This window comes from Mesoplodon bidens (assembly GCF_964165515.1).
Source record: "Mesoplodon bidens genome assembly, chromosome: 8".
In the NCBI taxonomy this organism is placed as follows: domain Eukaryota; kingdom Metazoa; phylum Chordata; class Mammalia; order Artiodactyla; family Ziphiidae; genus Mesoplodon; species Mesoplodon bidens.
The window spans coordinates 95,385,605-95,407,918 of NC_138165.1; the positions used below are offsets into that span (position 1 = coordinate 95,385,605).

Genomic DNA, 22,314 nt, shown 5'->3' on the forward strand with positions numbered 1-22,314 from the left:
AGAGAGACAAGCGGCGGCAGCGGCGGCAGCGGCAGCGGCAGCGCCAGGGCTGCGGAGCCGCCGGGAGTGGGAGTGACTCCCCCACCTCAGGCCCCCACCCTGTCCCCGTCCTCTTCCCGTTTGCCCTGAGTTTAGAAGAGCAGCCGCTGCCCCCGCCGCCACTCCGGAGGGCACCGGGGGCTGCTGGTCAGGGAGGGACAGGGGCAGGGAGGCTCCGGCCAGTCCCGGCAGCTGGGCACAGATGCCGATCGAGATTGTGTGCAAAATCAAATTTGCAGAGGAGGATGCGAAACCCAAGGAGAAGGAGGCAGGGGATGAGCAGAGCCTCCTGGGGGCCGCGCGGGGGGCAGCAGCCCCCCGGGACCTGGCCACCTTTGCCAGCACCAGCACTCTGCACGGGCTGGGCCGGGCCTGTGGCCCAGGCCCCCATGGACTGCGCAGAACCCTGTGGGCACTGGCCCTACTCACCTCGCTGGCTGCCTTCCTGTACCAGGCGGCCGGCCTGGCCCGGGGCTACCTGACCCGGCCTCACCTGGTGGTACTGGACCCGGCTGCCCCAGCCCCAGTGGCGGGCTTCCCGGCCGTCACCCTCTGCAACATCAACCGTTTCCGGCATTCGGCACTCAGCGACGCGGACATCTTCCACCTGGCCAATCTGACGGGGCTGCCCCCCAAAGACCGGGACGGGCACCGTGCCGCTGGCCTGCGCTACCCAGAGCCCGACATGGTAGACATCCTCAACCGCACTGGCCACCAGCTCGCGGATATGCTCAAGAGCTGCAACTTCAGCGGGCACCACTGCTCCGCCAGCAACTTCTCGGTGGTGAGTCCTGCCAGCCGGCCCGCCCAGCCTGGGGTGGCCAGAGGCTGGCGGTGGGGGAGGGAGTGGTGCGCAGGGCATCCTCACCAGGGCTTCCCCTCCTGCCGCCGCCAGAGGCTGGCCTCGTGTCGCCCCCAAGCCCGGTGTTGCCCTCGGGCTCCCCAGCATGAAGCAGTGGACGCTCGTGGGGGCTCACTGTGCGCCACTCCTCTTCGGGCTCTGCCACTGCTGCAGAGCCTAGGTCTGGGGGCCGGGGGTCCTGGAGTGGGCCCGGGGGCCCGGAAGCTGGTCAGCTTGCAGGGGAAGGATGCACCATGCCACAGCCGGACCAAGGGATCCCCGCTTTTCTCTTGTTCTCCTTTACTTCTGTGGCCACTGGATTCTTCTCCCCACCCAACAAGGGCGATGGGGAGAGGGTATTCTGGGGGCTCCAGCAAAGGAGGGACTCAGGGCTGCCTCTGGGGGAGCTGGCCCGGCCGGCAGGCTGGATAGAGCCGATCTTCGCGTACACTGGGTGCCAGTGTCTCTTATCTGTCTCTGTGTCTCTCACACACACCCCCTTTCACTGACTCCCTCACACATCCCTCTTTCATGCTGCCCCTCCAGCTTCTGCCGCTTTCCAGGCCCTCCCTCTGTTTCTTGGTTCTTGCTGCTCCCTTGCCCGGCTCTGGCTCTTACACTGAGGATCACTCATTCACTCTTAGGTGCATGGCTCACCCTCACTGCTGCCCAGCACACGCGTGCGCGCACACACACACACACCCCCACACACACACCCCTACCGCATGGGGACATAGTTTCCTGCACACTCTCTCACACACACTCAGTGTCCCTGTCACTACACTCACGTGCACACCTGCACACCCACGCACCCAGGAAGCTGCTCATCCCCGTGCCCACATCCCAGCTCTTACTAAGCTGCTGAGGACAGGGTCACACCGTGGATGCCGTCCCCTCTTGTGACACCCCCACCTACCTCAGCCCTGCTCCCCGTCTCTCACATATGTGCAAACACACACACACTCTCACGAGGAGTGGAGTGGAGTGCAGTGTTGGCTTGGGCTACTCTCCCATGCACACCTCCCACAATCGGGTGTGTGAGGTGTGTGGGGGGGTGTGTCTTGCATACTGTCTGTCTGTCTGTCGGTGCTCCGTTCACCCATAGTCACAGGCTGTCTATTATTCCTGGTGCAACTCAAGGTTGCTGTCCCCAGTCCACAGTTTATCCCCGGCATTGTGTACGTGTGGTGTGTGGGATGTGTGTTTTCATTCTTATGACCACCGCCCAGTGCATGTGCAAATACGTGGCATCGACGTGGTGCCCATCCAGCCCAGCCTCCAACGCCAGCCCCAGATGGGGACCTTTTCCTTCTCATGGCCCGGTGCCCGCACCCGGGCTCTCATTCACTCACTGCCTCAGTAGCACCAGGAAACATGCTCCACCCGTGTTCCTGCCCCCACCATGCCTGCAGCCTCGGGGTCCTCCTGCCATTGGATGGCGGGAGTTGCGTAGAAATGGAGGAAGGGACGAGAAGGAGGATGTGCTGGGAGAGGAACCGGGGCGGGGAGGGGATGGCGCTGGCCTGTTGTCCAGCTGCACGCCCCTTCGTCCAGGAAAAAATCAACGCTCTCAAAGCGATTGTCCCTAAGGAGCAGTGTGCGAATGTGGCCTTTCGGGTCAGTGGGGTTCCTCTGTGAGACATCGTCACCCCTGAGTTTTGGGGGTGGGGACAGAGCCCATGTCAGCAGGTGCTGTTGGGGCAGAAATCAATGCGGGCTTTGTGTCCCTGAGTGGGAGTTTGTGTCCCAGGCCCCGGTGAGGGGTGGAAGGGCAAGAGGAAGAGTAATGAAGCCTCGGGGGGAGGGGAGGGGAGGAAGAGATGGAGGGGCAAGGAAGCAAGGGGAGGGAGGCAGGGGGTAGCTGCCTGGCCTCCAGGAAAGGAGGAGGCGCCTGGAGGATATGGGAACAGGGAGCCCCCTGATTGAAGCTGGCGAGTCCCTCTGAATCTGGGGATGGCCAGGCAGAGGTGAGGGTGGATATCCCACAGGCCCTTCCGTACCCTGAGGACGGAGAGAAAAGGACAGAAGCTTGTGGGTCTCTGCTCTGGGGCTGCAGCAGGACAATGAGGGGAAGAGGAGCAAAGCAAGACGGGGGGCCAGGGATTCCCCTTGGACCCACCTGGCCCCTGGGGAACTCCTGTCCCCCCCACTCAGCCTAGTCCTCATACCCTTCTGCCCAAACGCCAACCCTCATCTGCTGAGTGGAACTCTCCCTTGGACCTGGCATTCTAAGGCTGAGTCTGCTGCCAGTTTACAAGGGTCTGGGATTATGGTTGGGATGGGATGATCCACGGTAACGGGGAAGATGGGGGTGTATTGTGTGGGCAAGACTGGAGAAGGGGTATGGAGACAAAGACATCAGGGGTCTCTGATGAGGACATGAGGTCCACAATAGACTCCGTGGTGAGAATAGGGAGCCCATGATGGGGATTTGGGATCGATGGAGGGGTGATGGGTGCAGGAATCAGTGGTGGGAACCTGCCAGGGCACGTGGGCTGAGATGGTCAGAGACGACGACGCGCTTTGGGGAAGGTGTTTTCTGTTGCTTTCCCCCATTTCCTCCTTCCCACTCCCCACTCTGCTGTGACCTTTCTTCCGGAATCCAAGTTAATAAATGTCACATTTTCCAGCCTATTTTTACTCCGGGTAATGTGCCCTCCCCCAGTCCCCTCAGCTGCTGCTCCCGCTTCTGTTACCACTGCAGTCGCTCTCACCCCCATGCTCCCTTATATCTCCTCACTGATTCTCAATCAGTCACTCAGTCAACACGGAGCTCTGAGCACCTACTACGTGCCAGGCTCGCTGCCAGGTGCTGTGGTGGAGAACAAAGAAGGGGAGCCCTGGTCCCCAGTCCCTGTCCTCAAGCAGCCTCCAGTCTTGTGGTGGAGCTGGGATGGGGGCACTTAAAAAGCTTAACCAATGGAAGAGTTAACCAGCCATGCAAGCAGTGTCAGGAGGTGCCGGGATTAATTGCCAAACGAGGTACGTGGATAGTAAGAGCCTGGGTTCAGAGAGAGAGGCCATTCTGGGCTGAAGAGGGCTGGGAAGGCTTAACGGACGAAGCAGGCTGGGCAGGCTGGGCGAGGTGTGGAGAGCAGGGGAGGGGAGAGAGGCGAGAGAGAGGAGTGATGCTCCCACCTCTCCACCCATATGCCCCTCCACCCAGCTCACCCCATCTCTTCTCTTTGCCGCCCCCCTCCCCACCCGGTCTCATACCAACCCACTCCCACCTCCACCACCACGTATATGTTCTCTCTCTTCCTCCTCAATTCCTACCGCCATCCGCTCCCCCAGCCCAGCGCGCCAAGCCCCATCTATACTTTCCCCCCTGCGGCTGCTCTCAGCCTGCCCACTTACTAGAAGGCAGAAATCACTCTTTCTTCCTAGGCTTCGTTTCTTCAGCTGTAAAATGCGGCTCTAAATTCCAGTGTCTCCTCTCAGCTGGGGACTGTACGGTGGAGTGGACAAGTGTGTGGGTTCTGGAGCCAGACGGTCTGGATTCAAACCTTGGCTGGGTGGCCTTGGAGAAGTTAGCTTCCGTGAGCCTCGGTTTCTGTATTCGTGATATAGAATATTAGAACCTAAAAAAATTCGGGTGGTTGTGAGGATTAAAAGAGATGGCTGTAAAGGGCGTAGCACACTGCCTGGCACACACATCATGTGCACTCAGAGGGTCAGCTGTTAGAAATGCCACCACCCCAGCTCCTGGCTCTCTTTAACCTGACTGTTCCCAGCACCACCTGCTGTTTTCCAACCTATGTGCTGGCATCTTCGCTAGTCTCCATCACCTAGCCTTCCTCCTCTCTTGACCCTCAAGCCTCCGCCCCCCACCCTATTATAGCATCCCCATGCTTCCCAACCCTTCCCAGCATTCAGGCATGCGTGTGCATGTGTATTAGTGCATACACTTGAGATCCGTGCTGTCCCACAGAACACTCTGCGATGACGGAAATGTCCTGCATCTGCGCTGTCCAATGTGGTCGTCACTAGCCACACCGGCCAGTGAGCATCTGCAGTGTGATTAGTGTGACAGAGAGAATGAATGTTCTATTCAAACAGCCGAGTGTGGCCAGTAGCCGCCATATCAGACAGTGCTGCTCTAGGTGGTCCTGGGGACGTGGTTCAGCCTTCCAGGTTGGGCAGGGCTGGGCTCTCCAACTGGCATCAAAGGATATAAAGTGATGGTGGTGGGCTGTGATCAGAAGTCCGGCCATCTACTCTCTGGGCTGAGGTCCCAGGTTGAGCTGAGGATGGGGCCTGTGTCTGGGGACATCAAGGTGTCTGGAAACACCACGTGAACAGATATACCTTTCTTCCCAGGTGCAGGACGTGACCTTGGTCTTTTCCATTCTATTGTCTGGAAAATTGAGGCATGGGGAAGGTAGAGGATCCATGAGGAGGCAGGGGGAGGGCCAGCCCCTCTGTGGGGTCCTCCGGGGTCCAGGCAGCCCCTGGAGGGACAGCTGACCATAGACCTGTGGGCGCTTCCCTGTTTCTATCCCCTCTCGGGCTCTCAGCCTTCCCTCCCCGCCTCCCAACCCTCCTTCCCCACACGCTGGTGACTGCCGTGACTATTAATCACTCGCCCTGTTCTCTTCCTCTCTACTAATCAGGCACAATTAGACAAGGCCTCTTCCAGCTGGGCAGTCCTCCTCCCTGCCCTCTTCCCTCCTCTCCCAGCCCTACCCCAGCTCAGTCGGGACGGCTCTGAGGCAGAGGGAGCTGCGTGCCAGCCCTCCATCACTCTCTGGCTCCCCCAGCCCACAATTCCAGGCTCCTCCGCCATCCCCTGCCTTCTATCCAAGCTTCCTCCTGAGCCCGCCCCTTCCCTGGTGTGGTCAGGCCGGTACTGACAGTCTCTGCACCCACTCCTTGATTGTGGGAGGGGCTACTCCACAAACATCCCAACTCCAGGCCTTCGCCACTGGCGCCGAGGGCCTGAGGGCTGCCCCTTGCCCCCCAACCCCGTGACTCAGGAAGGGAGAGGATTCCCACTGAGGCCTCTCATCTACCGGATGAGCTTACCTCTGACCCTCACTCCCAGCCCAGCCCTCCGTGCCCTCCGGCCCCACCTTCTCCTGAGGCAGGAACCTTGAGAACATTTAGTTCAACATCTAGTTCAGGAATGGCCCTGCCTTCGGGAGCCAGGCAGATCAGGTCAGAGAAGGCACACAGTAGGGAAGGGTGGGGTATGAGGAGAAGTGAAGGTCACTTACCCTTGAAGGGAGCAGCTGTTTCTCAGCTCCAGCTAACTGTTGCCCTGTGGTCAGGGATGCCTGGTGTTAGGGGGTCTTCCAATTTGTCCCGAGAAGCCCCGAGTCTTGATTATTTTAATTAAAAATTTCCTGAGTAAAAAAATATTCAGAGGGCTATCTACAACTCCGACTGCAGGACCCAGCGTGCCTGCCCTCCCCACCGCCTGCCCCACTGCTGGCTCCTGCCCCTCAGGCCCTCCTGGAGGGGGCGCTCTCAGCCTGGCTGCCTCCCATTGGCCGGTGGAGGTGCAGGAGGGGGATTTGAGCCCAGCAACCAGCGGCAGGGACTGTTACTGTTACCCGGGGCTGGCCTGCAAGGGCAACGGGGAATGCCAGGAGGGACGTGCCCCACCTGGCCCCCGCTCTGCAGCCCTGTGGCCTCTTCATTAATCAGGAATCAGCCCCGAGCTGGGCTCATTATCAGCTCAGCTTCTCGTGGCACTGCCGGAAGATGCTGATTAGCATTTGAAGAAATGGCCCCCGCGTTTCCCTCCTGTCCTCCGTCTTTCTACCCGTGCTCCTTCCTGGACCCCCACCCCGGCCCTTCTGCTTCTCGGGAGGAATCTGCTCCCTCTCGCGGCTGGTGGCAGGGCTGCCTCTGCCAAGCCCAGGCCAGGGACAGAAAGGACCAGGACCAGGGGGCAGGGAGGCAGGAGCACCCCAAGGAGTACTCGGAGAGCAGAGCTTCGGGACTACTCAGGCTGGGGTCACCGGGCGGAGGAGGGGGAGTGAATGCGGGGTGGAGACTCAGGGTGGTGGGGAGAGATGGACAGCCTCCCTGGAGGAGGGGATGAGAGGGCAGCCTCAGGCTGTGAGTGTTATCAGTGTTTCCCTGTCCTTCTCCTGGCAATGCCACCTCCTTGGAGCAGCTGGGCAGAGGGGGTGGGGACAGCCAGAACCGTGGACAGGAGGCCTGAGGGTTTTGGGTTTTTGTTTTTTTGTAAATCCTGGTGGAGGCTTAGGGTCTTGGAGCCATCCCACATGAATAGGGGTGGGAAGGCAGGAGGAGGACAGAGACCCCGTGGGTGGAGATAAGAGGCTTCAGAGTGCTGTGTGTCTTCCAGAAGAGGGAGGGGGTATCTGCAATTCTTCCCCGGCTCTCAGGCCCCGAGGCCGGGGCTGGCAGCGCTGAAATTCCAACTCCCCCCCGCAAATGTTCACCATGCCCTTGGGACACCCATTTTGAGTCAGAGGGGGAACAGTTCCAGAAAGACAGGCATAGGCAGCAGCAAGAGAGTTCAGAGAGGAGCCACGGGATGATTAAGGGGAAATGGAGGATTGATTTAGGAGGAAAGATTAAAGGAGCTAAATCCGTGGCGCTTGGCTCGGCGGTGACTAAGCGTGGACAGGATAATAGCTTTACAAATGTGTGAAAGGTGTAAATACCAAACGGGGGGGAGGGGAGGCGGCTCGGCGGGCCAGGAGAGCGGGGCTGGGGGGCTGAGGAGGCCCCCGGAAGGGCCGGGGGCCCTTGGGCGACTGCCCGGTAGGGCTGGCTCCTCTCCAGTAGGGGTGCAGGGGGAGCAAACGGGGTGTCGGGGAGCCCCGGGTTCCAAGCAGGGGTTCCATTTCGGGGCCGCAGCTTCGCCGGCCTGTGCTGACCTCCACGTCCCACTCCCGCCCCGCTGAGGATCTGAGGCCGCGGGTTCAAATCCCATCCGAGTCCCTCTGCGCCCCTCGGCACCGGGCCTTTCCCTCTGCATCCATCGCTGGGGCCCGGGCCTCTGCCCCGCCTTGCCGGCTCGCGCCCCTCGCGCCCCTCGCTCCTCCCCGACCGCGGAGCGCGGCGGGAGGCGGTGTCTCCCTCCGCGGTGGAAGCCTTTGGCGCGGCTGTGCGCGGAGGTCACTTTGCCGAGAAGCCGGGAGCCGGAGGAATGCAAATGAGGCAAACCCCGGGAGGAGAGCGGAGGAGCCCGGAGCAGACGGGAGGGAGGGCGCCCGGGCGCCGCGATGGATGCCTGCCCCGCGGGAGAGAGGAGGGGGGCGGCGAGGAGCACGAGGCGGTGGGTGCGGCCTTCTGGGTGCGGCTGGGCCCAGCCTGGAGGCTCGGGCGCACCCACCCACCTCCTCCATCTCCTTCGCCTCCTCGGTCTCGGTTCCTGAACTCCCGCCAGGACACGGATGCGATCCACTGTGTAGGCAACCTCTTAACCAATAACTTTGCATCGAGGGCTGGAACGTCAGGGAAGGACTTCGTTACAAATTTAAAATATTCCCGTCTGCAAAACTGACTTTCTAGGGTTTAAGGCCTATGCGGCCGCTACCTGGGAACAGGTTTGGCTGTTTACCTGCGTCCTGGAGGCCCCGCTCTCTCCTCTCCAGTGGAGACGCGGCTCTCCCTGAGATCACCATGTTCTTCCACGGCCCCAAGGGCTCCGGGCTCCCAGCTCCAGCTCGGCCTCAGCCTGGAGTCATACGGCCTTGACTGTCTCCTACTTCTCCACTACTGACGACGTATTTACATTTGCTCAAACGTCGTGCCCATTTCCTCCTAGACTCACAAGCACTTGTACCTTGGAGAAGAAGTCGCCTTGAAGAGCACCTGGGTGGCTGGGGGCTGGGGGGATGCTGCGTTGACCCAGTGGGGGAGGGCAGGCGCACTAGTAGGACCGGGGGTGGGGTGAGGGTATTCTCCCTGTGTCTGACTGTGGTGTGATCGGATGCCCTTCCTGGGTGGATGAGTGCACTTGCTCTGGGAAGCTTTATACTCTCCAACCCAAGTCGAATTCCTGTTCCACTCTCAGGGGACTTGGATTTGCCTATCCCTGGGATTGTTGGTTTTGTGTGCTTTGTTCACCACTGCTGTATACCTGGCTCCCAGCCTAGGTGCTCAATAAACACCTTTGGAATGAATGAATGCCTCTGGGGCCAGACAGCCAACTCCCTCAGGGCAGAGACCAGTGATTTTGTTCTCCGAATCATCCCCAGCAGCAAGCACAGTACCTGGCATATTGTACAGGCTCAAGGAACAGTGTTGGACAAGTAAGTGTGATGTGAACACCCACTGTTTCTTTTTTTTTTTTTAATAAATTTATTTATTTATTTATTTATTTATTTTTGGCTGCGTCGGGTCTTCGTTGCTGAGCGCGGGCTTTCTCTAGTTGCGGCGAGGGGGGCTACTCTTTGTTGCGGTGTGCGCGCCTCTCAATGCAGTGGCTTCTCTTGTTGTGGAGCGCGGGCTCTAGGCACGCGGGCTCAGTAGTTGTGGCACGCAGGCTCAGTAGTTGTGGTGCACAGGCTTAGTTGCTCCGCGGCATGTGGGATCTTCCTGGACCAGAGCTCAAACCCGCGTCCCCTGCACTGGCAGGCGGATTCCCAACCACTGCGCCACCAGGGAAGTCCCCACCCACCATTTCTTGAGCACCTCCTATTCACTGGGGCTCTGCCAGGTATGTTTCCGCACACAGTGGCTGTGAGCGCAGAGTCCAGTGCCAGATCGCCTGGTCCCCTCCTCTGCCACGTCATGTGAGTCTGGCCAGCTCCATACTCTCTCTGGACTTCCACTGTCTTGTCTGTAAAATGGAGATGTTTAGAAGCCTCCAGTAGAGGGGTTTTTTGAGAATTAAGGAGTTAATTTATATAAAAGGCTTAAGACTGTGCTTGACACAGAGTAAGCACTGAATAAATGTTAATTGTGGCTATTATCTGTGTACATTATCTCTTTCCTCATAACACCTCTGACGATGCCTATTATTATTCCTATTTTACAGATGAAAAATGGCGGGTCAGAGAGGTTAAATGACTGAACCCGAATCCCACAGACAGTAAGGGCAGGGCTGCAGGCCCTCCTCTGATAGGAGAGCCAGATCTCAGACCCTGGGGGGTTTGCTCTGACAGAATTCCATCCTCTCGCACAATTGCTGAGAGAGCGTTTACCAAGGTGCCTGATGCTGTGTGAGAATGGGCCCAGTGGGGAGCCAAGATCAAATGGCTGCACCATCTTGGCAAGAAGATTCCCTAAATGGGCTCCCCTGCTTTCTTTTCTTTTTTTTTAAATGTTGAGCCTTCTTTTAATTTATTTATTCTTATTTTTGGCTGTGTTGGGTCTTCGTTTCTGTGCGAGGGCTTTCTCTAGTTGTGGCAAGCGGGGGCCACTCTTCATCACGGTGCGCGGGCCTCTCACTGTCGTGGCCTCTCGTTGCGGAGCACAGGCTCCAGACGCGCAGGCTCAGTAGTTGTGGCTCACGGGCCTAGTTGCTCCGCGGCATGTGGGATCTTCCCAGACTAGGGCTCGAACCCGTGTCCCCTGCATTAGCAGGCAGACTCTTAACCACTGCGCCACCAGGGAAGCCCTCCCCTGCTTTCTTGAGCACCTTGCACACATCCCTCTGGACTTATCTCTGATCCTCACTGCTAACCTTCGGAGGAGGAATTACCATTCCCCCTTTTACTGATAAGTAAACTGAGGCTCAGAGAGGTTAAATCGCCACTCAAGGTTGTTTGTCCAAGGCTGGCGGCAGAGCCAGGATTTGAACCCTATTCTGTCAGGCTCCAAATCGTGCACCCGTTTTTCCATGTTATGAAGCTTAGGTGGATCCTTTTCCAGCACCATATTCAATGGTCGATCTCTGCCCCAGTTTGGGCCTTACTGGTCTCCACAACACTCTTATTACTAATACTGAGGCCTCATGTATATGATTTTACCTTGCAAATGCATTTCACCTACTTCATTTCTTTTGAGACTTATAACCAACCTGTGAAATAAGTCGAGCAGGAATTTCTATCCCCACTTGACGGACGAGGAAACTGAGGACCAAAGAAGTAAAAAAATCACTTTACTAACCAAGGTTACACAGCTGTCACTGGTGGCGCCAGAGCTGGGATCAGGGTCTACTGACCCCCAGGGGGGTGATGGAGGTTAGTGGAGAACGCTGGGGCCCAGTGGGGGGCGGGGGGCTGGGCTCAGGTTCTGAATGTGCCCTCTTTTTTCTGTATGCCCTTGGATATGTCCCTTGCCATCTCTAGGCTTCCGATTTGACCTTTGTACAATGAGGGTTTGGACTGAGTTACCTCCCAGTTCTGACCAGCGCAGACACCCCAGGCATTCTGAGTTGGTACTATCTTCCCTGGCAAGGAGAGAGGAGGAGAAGGCTTTGAACCTGGTTGCTTGGGCCACCCCTGAGTGAAGCTGGGGCCCGAGGGCCATCTGACTTGGGATGCTAGCCACAGTCCAGGGCAGATGAAGATGTACCCGCTTCCACTGGCCCACTCTGGACCCCAGGGCACTGCAGGATTAAGGGGAGTTCGTTCCAGGGGCCTAAGTGAGAGGCATGGGGCTGGATCACATCAGGAGAGGGCTGACGGAATTTGGAGGGATAAAGCTGCCATGGAAAAGAGTGCTGGGGGGAGGTGCCAAGGCCTTGGCAGAGGCAGGGTGCCCAGAAGGCGCTGGAGATAAAGCCCAGGCTGCAGATTAAGGCTGGGATTAGCCCAGCCTTGGCTGTTCCTGGCTGCTGCTTATCTCCTGGAGGCCCGGAGGAGCCCTCTCCCCCACCGCTCTGAGCCCTGGCCCTGCTAATTGCCTGTTAACCCTGTGGGCTCCGTGACTGCGGGGAGGATGAGGGGGTGGGGAGGGGTGGGTAAGAATGCGAGGAAATGGGAGCTGTGGACAGATGGAACTTAAGGGACTGAGAAAGAAGCCACTGCTCAGAGGAGCAAGCTCTGGACGGATCTCTCCGACCCTGATCATTGTCTAGGGCAGACCTGGAGGGGAGGGCAGGGAGAAGGAGGGAAGGGCGCCTGGGGAGAGGTTCCTGGCTTGGGGAGGTGGCTTTAGGCCCAGGGAAAAGTCAAGAGGAGGAATACAAGAGCCAGTGACTGGACACCTAGACTAGAGAATGGACAGAAAAGGAAACAGTATAGAGATGCAGCGGGCAAAAGAACAGAGAGGCTGGGGGGCAGCCAGGCCAATGGGAGAAAGACGAGGCCAGGGGGATGGACAGGCTGACAGAGGGCAAGGGACAGAGACACAGGCCAGATGGATAACTGATCAGATGCTGAGGACAGGCAGGCCAGGAGGATGGAGGAAGACCTGAGAGAGAGAAAGATCAGGCGACCTAGGCTAGGGAGATGGACAGACCCAGGGCAGGGACCAGGCCAGCACTGAAGGGGAGGTGGCCCGAGAGGGACAGGCAGAGGGCTGGCAGGAAGGCAGCTGGCCCAAGGGTCTGCCTGCAGCATGGACATAGACCTGTCTAGAACCCGTCCAGCATAGGTCTGGAGGGGTTCAGCCGAGGGCCAGGGGGATGGACCTAGGAGTGAAGGCAGAGAGCAAGGGAGGGCCGAGAAGAGGGAGAGCCAGACGGAAGAAAAAGGTGGGCTCTGAGATGGGGACAGGGCTCAGAGGCTGAGGCTGCTGGGGGTGGGATCTGGAAATAGCCCCTTGGCCCGTCAGGGCACATCCTGGCCCAGGAGCTGCCCCTTCCCGTGGCTGGGCTCTGGACCCTCAACTCCTGTCCACACGCCCTCCTCTAGGGCCATTCGGGAGAGAGCAGTGGACAGCCAGTGGGACCCTGTGGCAGAGCGGCCGTGCCGTCTCCATGGAAGAGGTTGTGGGCTGTGCTGCTACCAGAGTTCTGCCACTTAGGAGCTGGCGGCTCCACCCGCTGCTGCCGGCCTGGCCCAGGGACCGTCTCCAGGGCAATGCTCTGCTCTGCCCTGCAGTCGGGCCTGACCCGGGCTGTGCAGGTGTCCTGGCCCTGCCAGTCTGGCCTGTCCACTCCCTGCAGAGCTTTGTCCATCAGCAGACCCAGGGTTCTTCCAACCATCTATCTATCTCCCTTTGTCACCCCCACTCTGCACAGTTGCCTCAAGGGCAGGCGTACCAGGTAGCCACCACCATCTGAAGCCATTGGAGCCCAAGCCTTCCCAGTTGGCTCTGCCCTGCACAGGGAGAGGCTCAGTGTCATGTAGCCTGTGTCTGTGTCTATGTGGTGGAGGTATCGAGTAGGGAGGCTGCCCCAGCCCCACCCAGGTTCAGGAGGCTACTAGACTCATCCATTCACTGAACACCTATCAGGTGTTTTATAAGCACTAACTCTGCTTTGGCATCAGGCTCAGTTCTGCTCGAATCTCTGCTGTCATTTACTTGCTGTGTGCCCTTAGCCAAGTCATTTTCCCTCTCTGAGCTTCCTCAACATGAAAAGGGGGCTACAATGCTTACCTCATGTGGTTTTCTTGGAGGCTCAAAGGAGAAAATAGATCAAAAGTACAGGACCCAGTACAAAGTGGGAATGTTTGGTAATGTTCACTTTGCATTCCTTCCCTCGACCTCACTCCTCCTTCTGCAAATTGCACTGGGCTCTGGGGATACCAAGAAACGGGGCTCCCAGCCTCAGGGAGTCCATGGTCCCATGGGAGAGACCATGACAGTGCCCAGCGGTCAGGGTCAGCTGCTGCACACTGGGGGGCACGAGTGAGCAGCTCACTACTGGGATTCCCCCATGCAGCCCATGCCTTGTTTAGCCTCCCAACTGGAGCACACACTGAAAAATGGCTGCAGCAGCAAGAGCTGATTCCAGCATCTTCTTGACCCAAAATAGGAAGGGGATGAGTGCTTTGAGATTTGGGGCAAATACTTACATATTCCTCCCATCTGCCTTTCCCCCACCACTGAGGACACAGGGATCTTGCCCCCAGCCCCCTTCAGGGCTCTCCTCCCTCCAGTGACATGTAAAAGCACAGGTCTAGAGTCAGGCTGTCTCGCTGGACTCTTGCCCCTTCGACTAGGGCCTTTCTACTCACGGTGCGGTCTGCAGACCAGCAGGTTGTTAGAAATGCAGAATCTCAGTCTTGCTGCCCAACACACGTTTACGGAATCAGAATCTGCATTTTAGCAAGATCCCCAGGTGCTTTGTGTGCACATTAAAGTTTGAGAAGCACGGATCTTGGAGACCTTGGCAAATCAGCCAACCTCTCGGAGCCTCAGTTTCCTCATCTGTAGGATGTAGGGTCATTGTGAGGTTCGATTGGAAAGAGCATATTAAGCATTTAGTGCAGTGCCTGGGGCAGAGCGGATGCTCTGGGACTGTCAGTGATGCCTACTCCTGCCCCCAGATGGACACACAACAGGGAGCTGCGGCAGGGGTGATACAACATCAAGGACTGGAAGCTGGCGAGGGTGCAGAAGGAGGGGGGGAGGGACAGGTGAGGAATTGAATTGAGAGGCAGCAGATATGGAGAAGAGAGTAAGAAAGGTATAGAGGAGTGGAGTGCAAGGGAAGGAGGGAGGGAAGAAAACGGGTCGAGCGTTGAGACTCTGGCCTCATTTCAGCTGGATGGGGCTGAAGCAGGAGCCGGGGCTTGGGGTGGTGTAGGCTTGGGTTGGGGGAGTTGCCAGCAATGGGGGATTGTGGGAACACCTTGAGTCTTGCATCTCAATGAGTTCCACCTCTCCCCCTAAGCTGTGTGACCTTGGGCAAGTCACATCACCTCTCTGAGCTCTGGTTTTCTCATCTGTATTTATCAGGCTAATTAAACCTACCGGATACCAGAGTGGCTGAGGAGATGCAATGGGGTGGCAGATGTTGCCATGTTTTGTAAACTGTACAGTTCTTGTCATTTGCGTGCTTTTGTTTTGGGAATCTGAGGCAGGGTGTTTGGGTGATGGAAGAACTGTCTTGAGAGGGGAGAATCAGCAGGGCGATTAACCTAGGGGGATGGGGATGGGAGACAAAGCTGCCCCACAACGAGGGCACCCCCAGGCCCCCAGTTCTTAGAACTCCTCGCTCCTACTGCCCTCCACCCAGCCCTCTCCCTTCCACAGCCTCCCTCTGGAGCTAGGCATTTAGGAATCTTTTCCCTTACACTGCCTCATGCCTTTTCTCCCAGCTTTCACCAGAGTGAAAATGTTCCCAAGGACAGAGGCCAGGGGGAGAGAGAGTGATTGAGTGCGCTGACCTCCTTACCCCCAGGGCAGGTGCCGCCTGTGATGGGTTTGACCCGGGGGCTGGTCTCTGTGGGGTGAGCCTGGCAGGGGGAGCTCCCATCTGCCTCTCCCTCAACCTCCTCCCCACCCCAGCTGCTTGCAACTCCCGTCGGCAGCTCTGTCCCCGCCAGAGCCTCGGCTTCCATCTCCGGGGCTCCAGCGCCATCTGGTGTCCACATGGGAGGACTCTCTGCAGAGGAAAAGGGAGATTGGCGGCTGCGCGGGTGGAACCGCGTATTAAAGTATCCCTTGTGCCCCGCCCTGGGCCAGGTGCTGGACTCATTGCCCCTGTGCAGCATGAATTCTAGTGGGGGGAAGATGAGCAATGAACACGGAGGCAAACAGATAAGCAAGGTCATCTCAGGTCTTGATGAGGACCTTGAGCAAACCAACAAATGTGTTTGATGAGGGGAGGCTGACCCTGGGAGCGTGTGTGTGGGATATGAGTGTGCATCTGAAAAAGGGACACTTAACCTCAGGCTTAAAAGATGAGCAGCTAGCCATGCCAACTGGGGGAAGGGGAACGTTCCAGGAGAGGGAACTGCGTGAACAAAGGCCTGGGGAGGGAAGTCGCTCCGATAAAGTTTGCATGTGTCTCAGAGATCTGGGAGTGGAAAGGCAGGAGACAGAGGCAGAGGTTACCTCATGTGGAGACTTTCAGGCAAGGGAAGGAATTTGGCTTTCTTCTCTGGGGAATGGGAAGCCATTGGTGGACTTCAAGTTGGCAAGTGACTTGACTGGATCTCCTCAGTTTAGAATGAGCACTCTGGCTACTGTGTAGTGAATGGCTTGGAGGGAGAGGCAAAGACCGACAAAGCACACCACTTAGGAGTCTGCCGCCGTGGCGGGGTCGGGGGGGAGGTGATGCTGAAAGGGGGACATGAGATGGAAGGAGAGTAGATGGATTCTAAATAGATATTGCCTGGGACAGCAGCTGGATTGTATGCCTGGTCACCCCTGTCCCATATCCCAACAACCAACCTACAGGGAGAGGGAGATTTCAGGGATTCTGACTTGAGAAACTAGATAGATAGTGGGGCCCTTTACTCATAAGAGAAGAATGGGTCGGGGACAGGGTTTGGGAAGACATCAAGAGTTCTGCTAATTTTTTAAAATTTATTTATTTATTTATTTATTTATTTATTTATTTTGGCTGCGTTGGGTCTTCGTTGCTGCACGTGGGCTTTCTCTAATGGCGGTGAGCGGGGGCTGCTGTTCGTTGCGGTGCACGGGCTTCTCATTGCGGTGGCTTCTTTTGTTGCGGAGCACGGTCTCTAGGCACGCGGGCTTCAGTAGTTGTGGCACGCGGGCTCAGCAGCTGTGGCTCGCGGGCTCTAGAGCACAGGCTCAGTAGCCGTGGTCCATGGGCTTAGTTGCTCCGCAACATGTGGGATCTTCCCGGACCAGGGCTCGAATCTGTGTCCACTGCACTGGCAGGAGGATTCTTAACCACTGTGCCACCAGGGAAGTCTAAGAGTTCTGTTATTGATATGTTAAGCTGGAGGTGCCTTTTAATCATCTAAGAAAGGATGTCAGTAGAAAAGATGGAGCTCAAGGGAGGCTGGGCTGTCGGTTGGTTGCTGGGATATGGGACAGGGGTGACCAGGCAGGTCTGGTGGCCGTCACAGGGGACAGGGAACCCTAAGCCTAAGGCACTGTCTTTCATCTCCCCCCTCCACACCCCTGCCCCTCCCGCTCCTGTCTCTTATCCCCAGGTCTATACTCGCTATGGGAAGTGTTATACCTTCAACGCGGATCCACAGAGCTCACTGGCCAGCCGGGTGGGGGGCATGGGCAGTGGCCTGGAGATCATGCTGGACATCCAGCAGGAGGAGTACCTGCCCATCTGGAGAGAGACAAGTACGCAGGCGGGAAAGGGACAGGGGCTCCGGCCTGGGTCCTCTGCCTGGGATGGGTTTCCAAAGGTGCCCATCTCTACTGTGCAGACGAGACATCGTTTGAGGCAGGCATCCGAGTGCAAATACACAGCCAGGAGGAGCCGCCCTACATCCACCAGCTGGGCTTCGGCGTTTCCCCAGGCTTCCAGACCTTTGTGTCCTGCCAGGAACAGCGGGTGAGCATCTCCAGCTGGGTCCTGGGTCAGGCACGGGGCCGGGCCTTTGGGCTCAGAGGGGATGCTGACCAGATCTGCCCCCCAGAAGCTCACATCCCACCAGCCCTCCCATGGACTTTACTGGGGCTGTGGGCGCCGGAGGGCCGGGTGGGACATCTGTGCGTGACCCCGTCATGCCCCACCTCTGCAGCTGACCTATCTGCCCCAGCCCTGGGGCAACTGCCGAGCGGAGAGTGGGCTCAGGGAGCCTGAGCTTCAAGGCTACTCGGCCTACAGTGTGTCTGCCTGCCGGCTGCGCTGTGAAAAGGAGGCCGTGCTTCAGCGCTGCCACTGCCGGATGGTGCACATGCCAGGTGGGCACCCCACCCCCTGCCAGCCCTCTGTGTCACCCTGCCAGGCTCCAGAGCCCCCAAGGGCAGAACACTGCTCATGTGCAGGGGGGCAGGTGCATGTGTATGACAACATGTGTGCATATCTCTGCCCACGTGAGTGTACATGGTATGTGTTCGGGATTTTATGCATGTTTTCACGTATGCATATGGGATGCACACATGCATGTTTGTGTGCCTGTTAATATGTATTTATGCGTACATGTACTTGTGCATATCTGTACTTTTGTACTTGAGGTTGTGTGCATGTGCTTGAACACGTGCATGCAAACGCATGTGCATGTGCGTGCAAGCACGCATGGATTTACGTGCATATGTGCATGCGTACATCTCCATGCTTCTATGCACGGGCATGTATAAATTCATGTGCGCACATTTATGTGTGTGCGTGCATGTGTGTGCCCACATTCGGGAATATGGGAGGGGAGAGTGGATGGAACTACAGACTCCAGGAATAATCTTCTCTCCTTTCAGGCAATGAGACCATCTGCCCGCCCAATATCTACATCGAGTGTGCTGACCACACCCTGGGTCCGTGCTGCCTTCTCCCCTCCCCGCCTCTCCGGCCCCCTCCTCCCCTCCGTCTCTCTGTGCACCCTGGTCCTCACTTGCCTCGGCTCCCCGCCTCCCAGTCTCTTCCTGGGTTTTTTTTCCCTGGGGGTTGAGCCTTATCCCGTACCTCCAGGGCTCTGAGGACCTTTGCAGTTGTGGTGGAGGCAGCAGGGTGGGGGGTTGCAGAGAACCGGAACCGAGAGCGAAGGGCGGGGCTTCTCATCTTGGTTCAGCCAATGAGCTTGCCTCTCTGGGAAAGTGAAATGACTTCTCCCTTGGTATGAGGAAAGATGTACCGCTGGCTATCGGTGTGGGTAAGGCCACCCCATCTGTCCATAGGTCTCGCCTGATCCACACTTCATTCATTCATTCATTTATTCATTCTACAGATGTTTACAGCCTGCACTGGTGCCAGAGGTAAAAGTGGGAACAAGAGCCCCGCTCTTGTGGCGCTTACTGCCTGGCGGGGCTGTGGATGGGCATCACAACACAGCGTGTGAATCCTTGTGTAGGGGAACCTCAGCGATCCTACAGGGCCCCAGCAAGGGCATGCAGCCTCACCTGGGCAGGCAGGGAGGATTCCCAGAGGGAGTGACATATGAGCTGAGACTAGAAGGGTGTGGAAGAGTCAGCCAGGTGAAAAGGGGGGACGTGTTCTAGGCAACGGGAACAGCTCGTGCTAAAGACCTGTGGCCAGAGAGAGCGTGTGTGTCTGGAGCCCTGAAAGGTCAGTGTGGCTGGAGGTCCGAGAACAAAGGAGGGCTTGGAAAGAGCAGAGGAGGCTCTGGGAAGCCAACACTGGCTTAAGGCAAGGCAAGAATGTCTTCTGATTTTAGGAAGGGGGTGAGGATGGATAAGCGGGGAGGAAGACTAGGAACAGGGTGACTGGTCAGGAGAGCATGGCGGTAATCCAGATGCTGGGGGCGGCTTTGAGGTGCTGGGGCAGTAGAATCCCACCTTCGCTGTCCCACACACCAACTACATCCGCCAAAGGGGTGACTGAAGCGTGTTTAATGAAGGAACAGGTGTAAGTGGGGATAAGGGAACCACAAGGGGTGGTGAGAGTCCACAGAACTAAGGAGCCTTTCTTGCCCCCGCGCCTGAAGGGGCAAAGGAAGGGGTTGCTACTGGCACCCAGAGAGGGACCTGTGGCTGTCTGAGATGGACAGGAGCTGGGACCCAGGACCACAAGAGGAAAGACGCAGCCTCTGCCAACCTAAGCCCTGCAGTGAGGAAGCCAGGGAAGAAATACACTGGCATCTCTCCCCTCCTTGCCCTGTGATCCTGACGGGGCCTCCCATTGGCCAAACCCAACCCAAAGCCATAGGACAGGGAGTCTAGGTGATGCATTTGGCAGGGATCAGCATCCTGGGACAGAGCTAGGTGGGGAGAGTGGAGAGTGGATCTGAAGGGGCGAACAGAGAAAACCCAGCATACTGAGCATAATAACCCTGCCCATTTGTTCTTCTGTCCATCCATCCATCCATCCATCCGTGTATCCACTCATCCATCTACTCATCCATAGGCACATGTGAAAACATGCATACCTCCCACTCATCCCAGCATCCTGTCCAAGCCCGTCACGTGTCTGAGGCCTCATGTGGTTGATTAGCTCTGGTGGATGGCCCGTGCCCTCCGAGCCATGAGGACCTCTCTGTCCCAGGGGGCTGGGCAGCAGAGGGATGAGCCTACAGGAGTGTGCTGGGGGTTCTGCCTCCGCCCACTTTCTTGGATGGTCTGAAGCTGGTCCAGGAAGGGACTCCCAGCCAGTCTCCTCCAGGCAGTGCCAGTGCTGGCCAGACCAGGCCCTCAGTGTGGGTGTGCCTGCCTCAGCACAGTCCCTAAGCTTCCTCCCTGCAGCTGGTGGGCCTCTGGGCCATCCCACCCCGCACGGCAGCTGGCGCCTCTGTGTTGCAGATTCCCTGGGTGGGGGCTCCGAAGGCCCGTGTTTCTGCCCTACCCCCTGCAACCTGACCCGCTATGGGAAAGAAATCTCCATGGTCAGGATCCCCAACAGGGGCTCAGCCCGGTACCTGGCAAGAAAATACAACCGCAACGAGACCTACATACGGTATGTATGTGTGTGTGTGTGCGTGTGTGGTCGAGACCACCCTCAACAGGCCTGGTGCATGGTGGAGGCTGGGAGTGGGCCGCATCTTTGTTAATAATGAGTCTCCTGCCGGGAATGCCTTTCCCGATCTTTTTCTTCTAGCTAACCCCTACCCATCCTCCAAGCCACATCCTGTGTCTCCGCCTCCAGGGGAGCCCTTCTTAGTCCAAACACCTTTCATCCGCACTCCCACAGCACCCTGTACATACCTCTGTCGTTGCATTTACCCACTGTTTTGTGTTTGCATGTGTGTTTGCGTGTCTTTCTCCCGCAGCAACCCGGAGCCGTTAAATGCATGTCCAGTGAATGCTGTGCTGAGGGAGAGGAACTGGAAGGGATGGGGGAGGAGCCAGGTGGCCCACAGGAGGGGTCCCACTGAGCCTTGGGCCTGGAACCCTGCAGCCAATCTACCAATGCTGAGCATCCTCTGAGTGCCAAGCCCAGCGCTGGCTCCTATGGGGACAGAGATGATGATAACACAAAACTCATGCCAGTTTGTGGATGGGGCCATGTTTGAAGGTGTGGTACTGATTCTTAGGCCCCAGGAGAGATGAATGTGCATAGGGGAAGTAGGGGAGGCATGAGCTGGGCCTCTGAGCACCCCGGGTTTGGGTCCGTGAGAAGAGGAGAGAGGGGAGGCATCCCAGTTAGAGATCTGTGGGCTGATGTCAAGACCAGCCTGAGCAGCAGGGAGGCTGTGTGGAAAGAAGCAGACAGAAAAGCGGTTTGGATAAGAAGGTACAGTGCAGCTGATCATGGGCGGTCTTGAAGGTCTGGAAGAGGAATTCTGGAGTAGACTGTCAAGCAATAGGGAGGCACTGAAGGTTCTAGAGAGGTATGGGGATGAGGCAAAGTGAATACTATTTGCTGCTTTAGAGAAGGCGGGGGCGGGGGGGGGGCGGGGGCGGGAATCTTGCTGGCCCAGGAGTTTTGTTTTATTCTTCCAGGCCCTTTGCTAGCCCTCAAAAGATGAAGCTGACAGGCATCTGGGCCCGTCTCCCCTCACAGCTTTTGGGAGCTTCTTGGCACAGGGGGGCCTCAGATCCGGATCTGCTGGGCCTGGGATGTCCCGCCAGCCGTCTTGTCAGGAGGACGGCCCCTTAGGGATACCCTGCTTCCTGTCTCTGCAGGGAGAACTTCCTGGTCCTAGATGTCTTTTTTGAAGCCCTGACATCCGAGGCCATGGAGCAACGAGCAGCCTACGGCCTGTCAGCCCTGCTGGGTGAGCCCCGGCCCCGATTCCACGGGGGTGGACCGGACCAGCCTGCCCCCCCTGACCCTGCTCTCGTGCTCCCCAGGGGACCTCGGCGGACAGATGGGCTTATTCATCGGAGCCAGTGTCCTCACGCTGCTGGAGATCCTAGACTACATCTACGAGGCAAGGGATGGGGCCCTGGCGGGGGCCACCCAGATGGGGAGGGGCGGGGAGGGGGAGGGGCTGGGGGAAAGCAGAGGGGCAGTGCAGGCTTCCTGGTGGAGCTGGACTGGCTGGGGGTCAAGCTCAGGGTTATTTACCAGCGTCCCCTGACTGGTGGGAAGGCCCCAGCGCGCTGAGAAGTCAGGAGAGGGGGATGGGTGAGGAGGACTGGGGCGTCCTAGTGGGGGTTTGCTGGGCCAGCAAGTCCTATGAGGTGGGCCTGGTGAGGCCCATCCTTCTCCTCTAGTGAGTTTCCTGAGCCCACTGCTGTCCCCCCTCCCCGAACCCCCAGGTGTCCTGGGACCGACTGAGGCGGGTGTGGCGTCATCCCAAGACCCCCCTCCGGACGGCCACTGGGGGCATCTCCACTTTGGGGCTTCAGGAACTGAAGGAGCAGGTGAGGGTGAGCGCTGTAGAGTATGCAGCCAGCGTCCTCTCCCAGGACTGAATCCCCCCATAACTTCTGAACTAGCCTGCGGGAGGGGGTTCCTGGGCTCCCCTGAGGCCTCTGCCCCAGGGGACAGGGCAAGGCTGGCTGTGTGAGGCCTGGGGGTACCACGTGAGCTCTCCCTGTCCCATCCCCCCTTCGCCTCGCAGAGTCCCTGCCCAAGCCAGGGCCACGCTGAAGGCGGAGGCACCGGCGGCCTGCTCCCAAACCACCACCCCCGGGGAGGCCTCTTTGAAGACTTCGCTTGCTAGGATGGTGCTGCG

General features: G+C 58.0%; 1 protein-coding gene across 2 annotated transcripts; it reads left to right on the top strand.

Moving 5' to 3' along the window:
* Window positions 1-241: 241 nt before the first annotated feature.
* On the top strand, window positions 242-22,302 carry ASIC4 (acid sensing ion channel subunit family member 4; the record flags this gene model as incomplete). Of its 2 annotated transcripts, XM_081242553.1 has the most annotated exons (10): window positions 242-823; window positions 16,777-16,921; window positions 17,008-17,135; window positions 17,326-17,488; window positions 17,999-18,055; window positions 19,994-20,147; window positions 21,317-21,408; window positions 21,485-21,564; window positions 21,896-22,000; window positions 22,201-22,302. In XM_081242553.1, 10 exons carry the CDS (start codon window positions 242-244, stop codon window positions 22,300-22,302), a joined length of 1,608 nt encoding a protein of 535 aa, XP_081098679.1. The 2 variants fall into 2 exon arrangements, with proteins under 2 accessions (XP_081098679.1, XP_081098680.1); XM_081242554.1 differs by lacking the exon at window positions 17,999-18,055.
* Window positions 22,303-22,314: the final 12 nt, after the last annotated feature.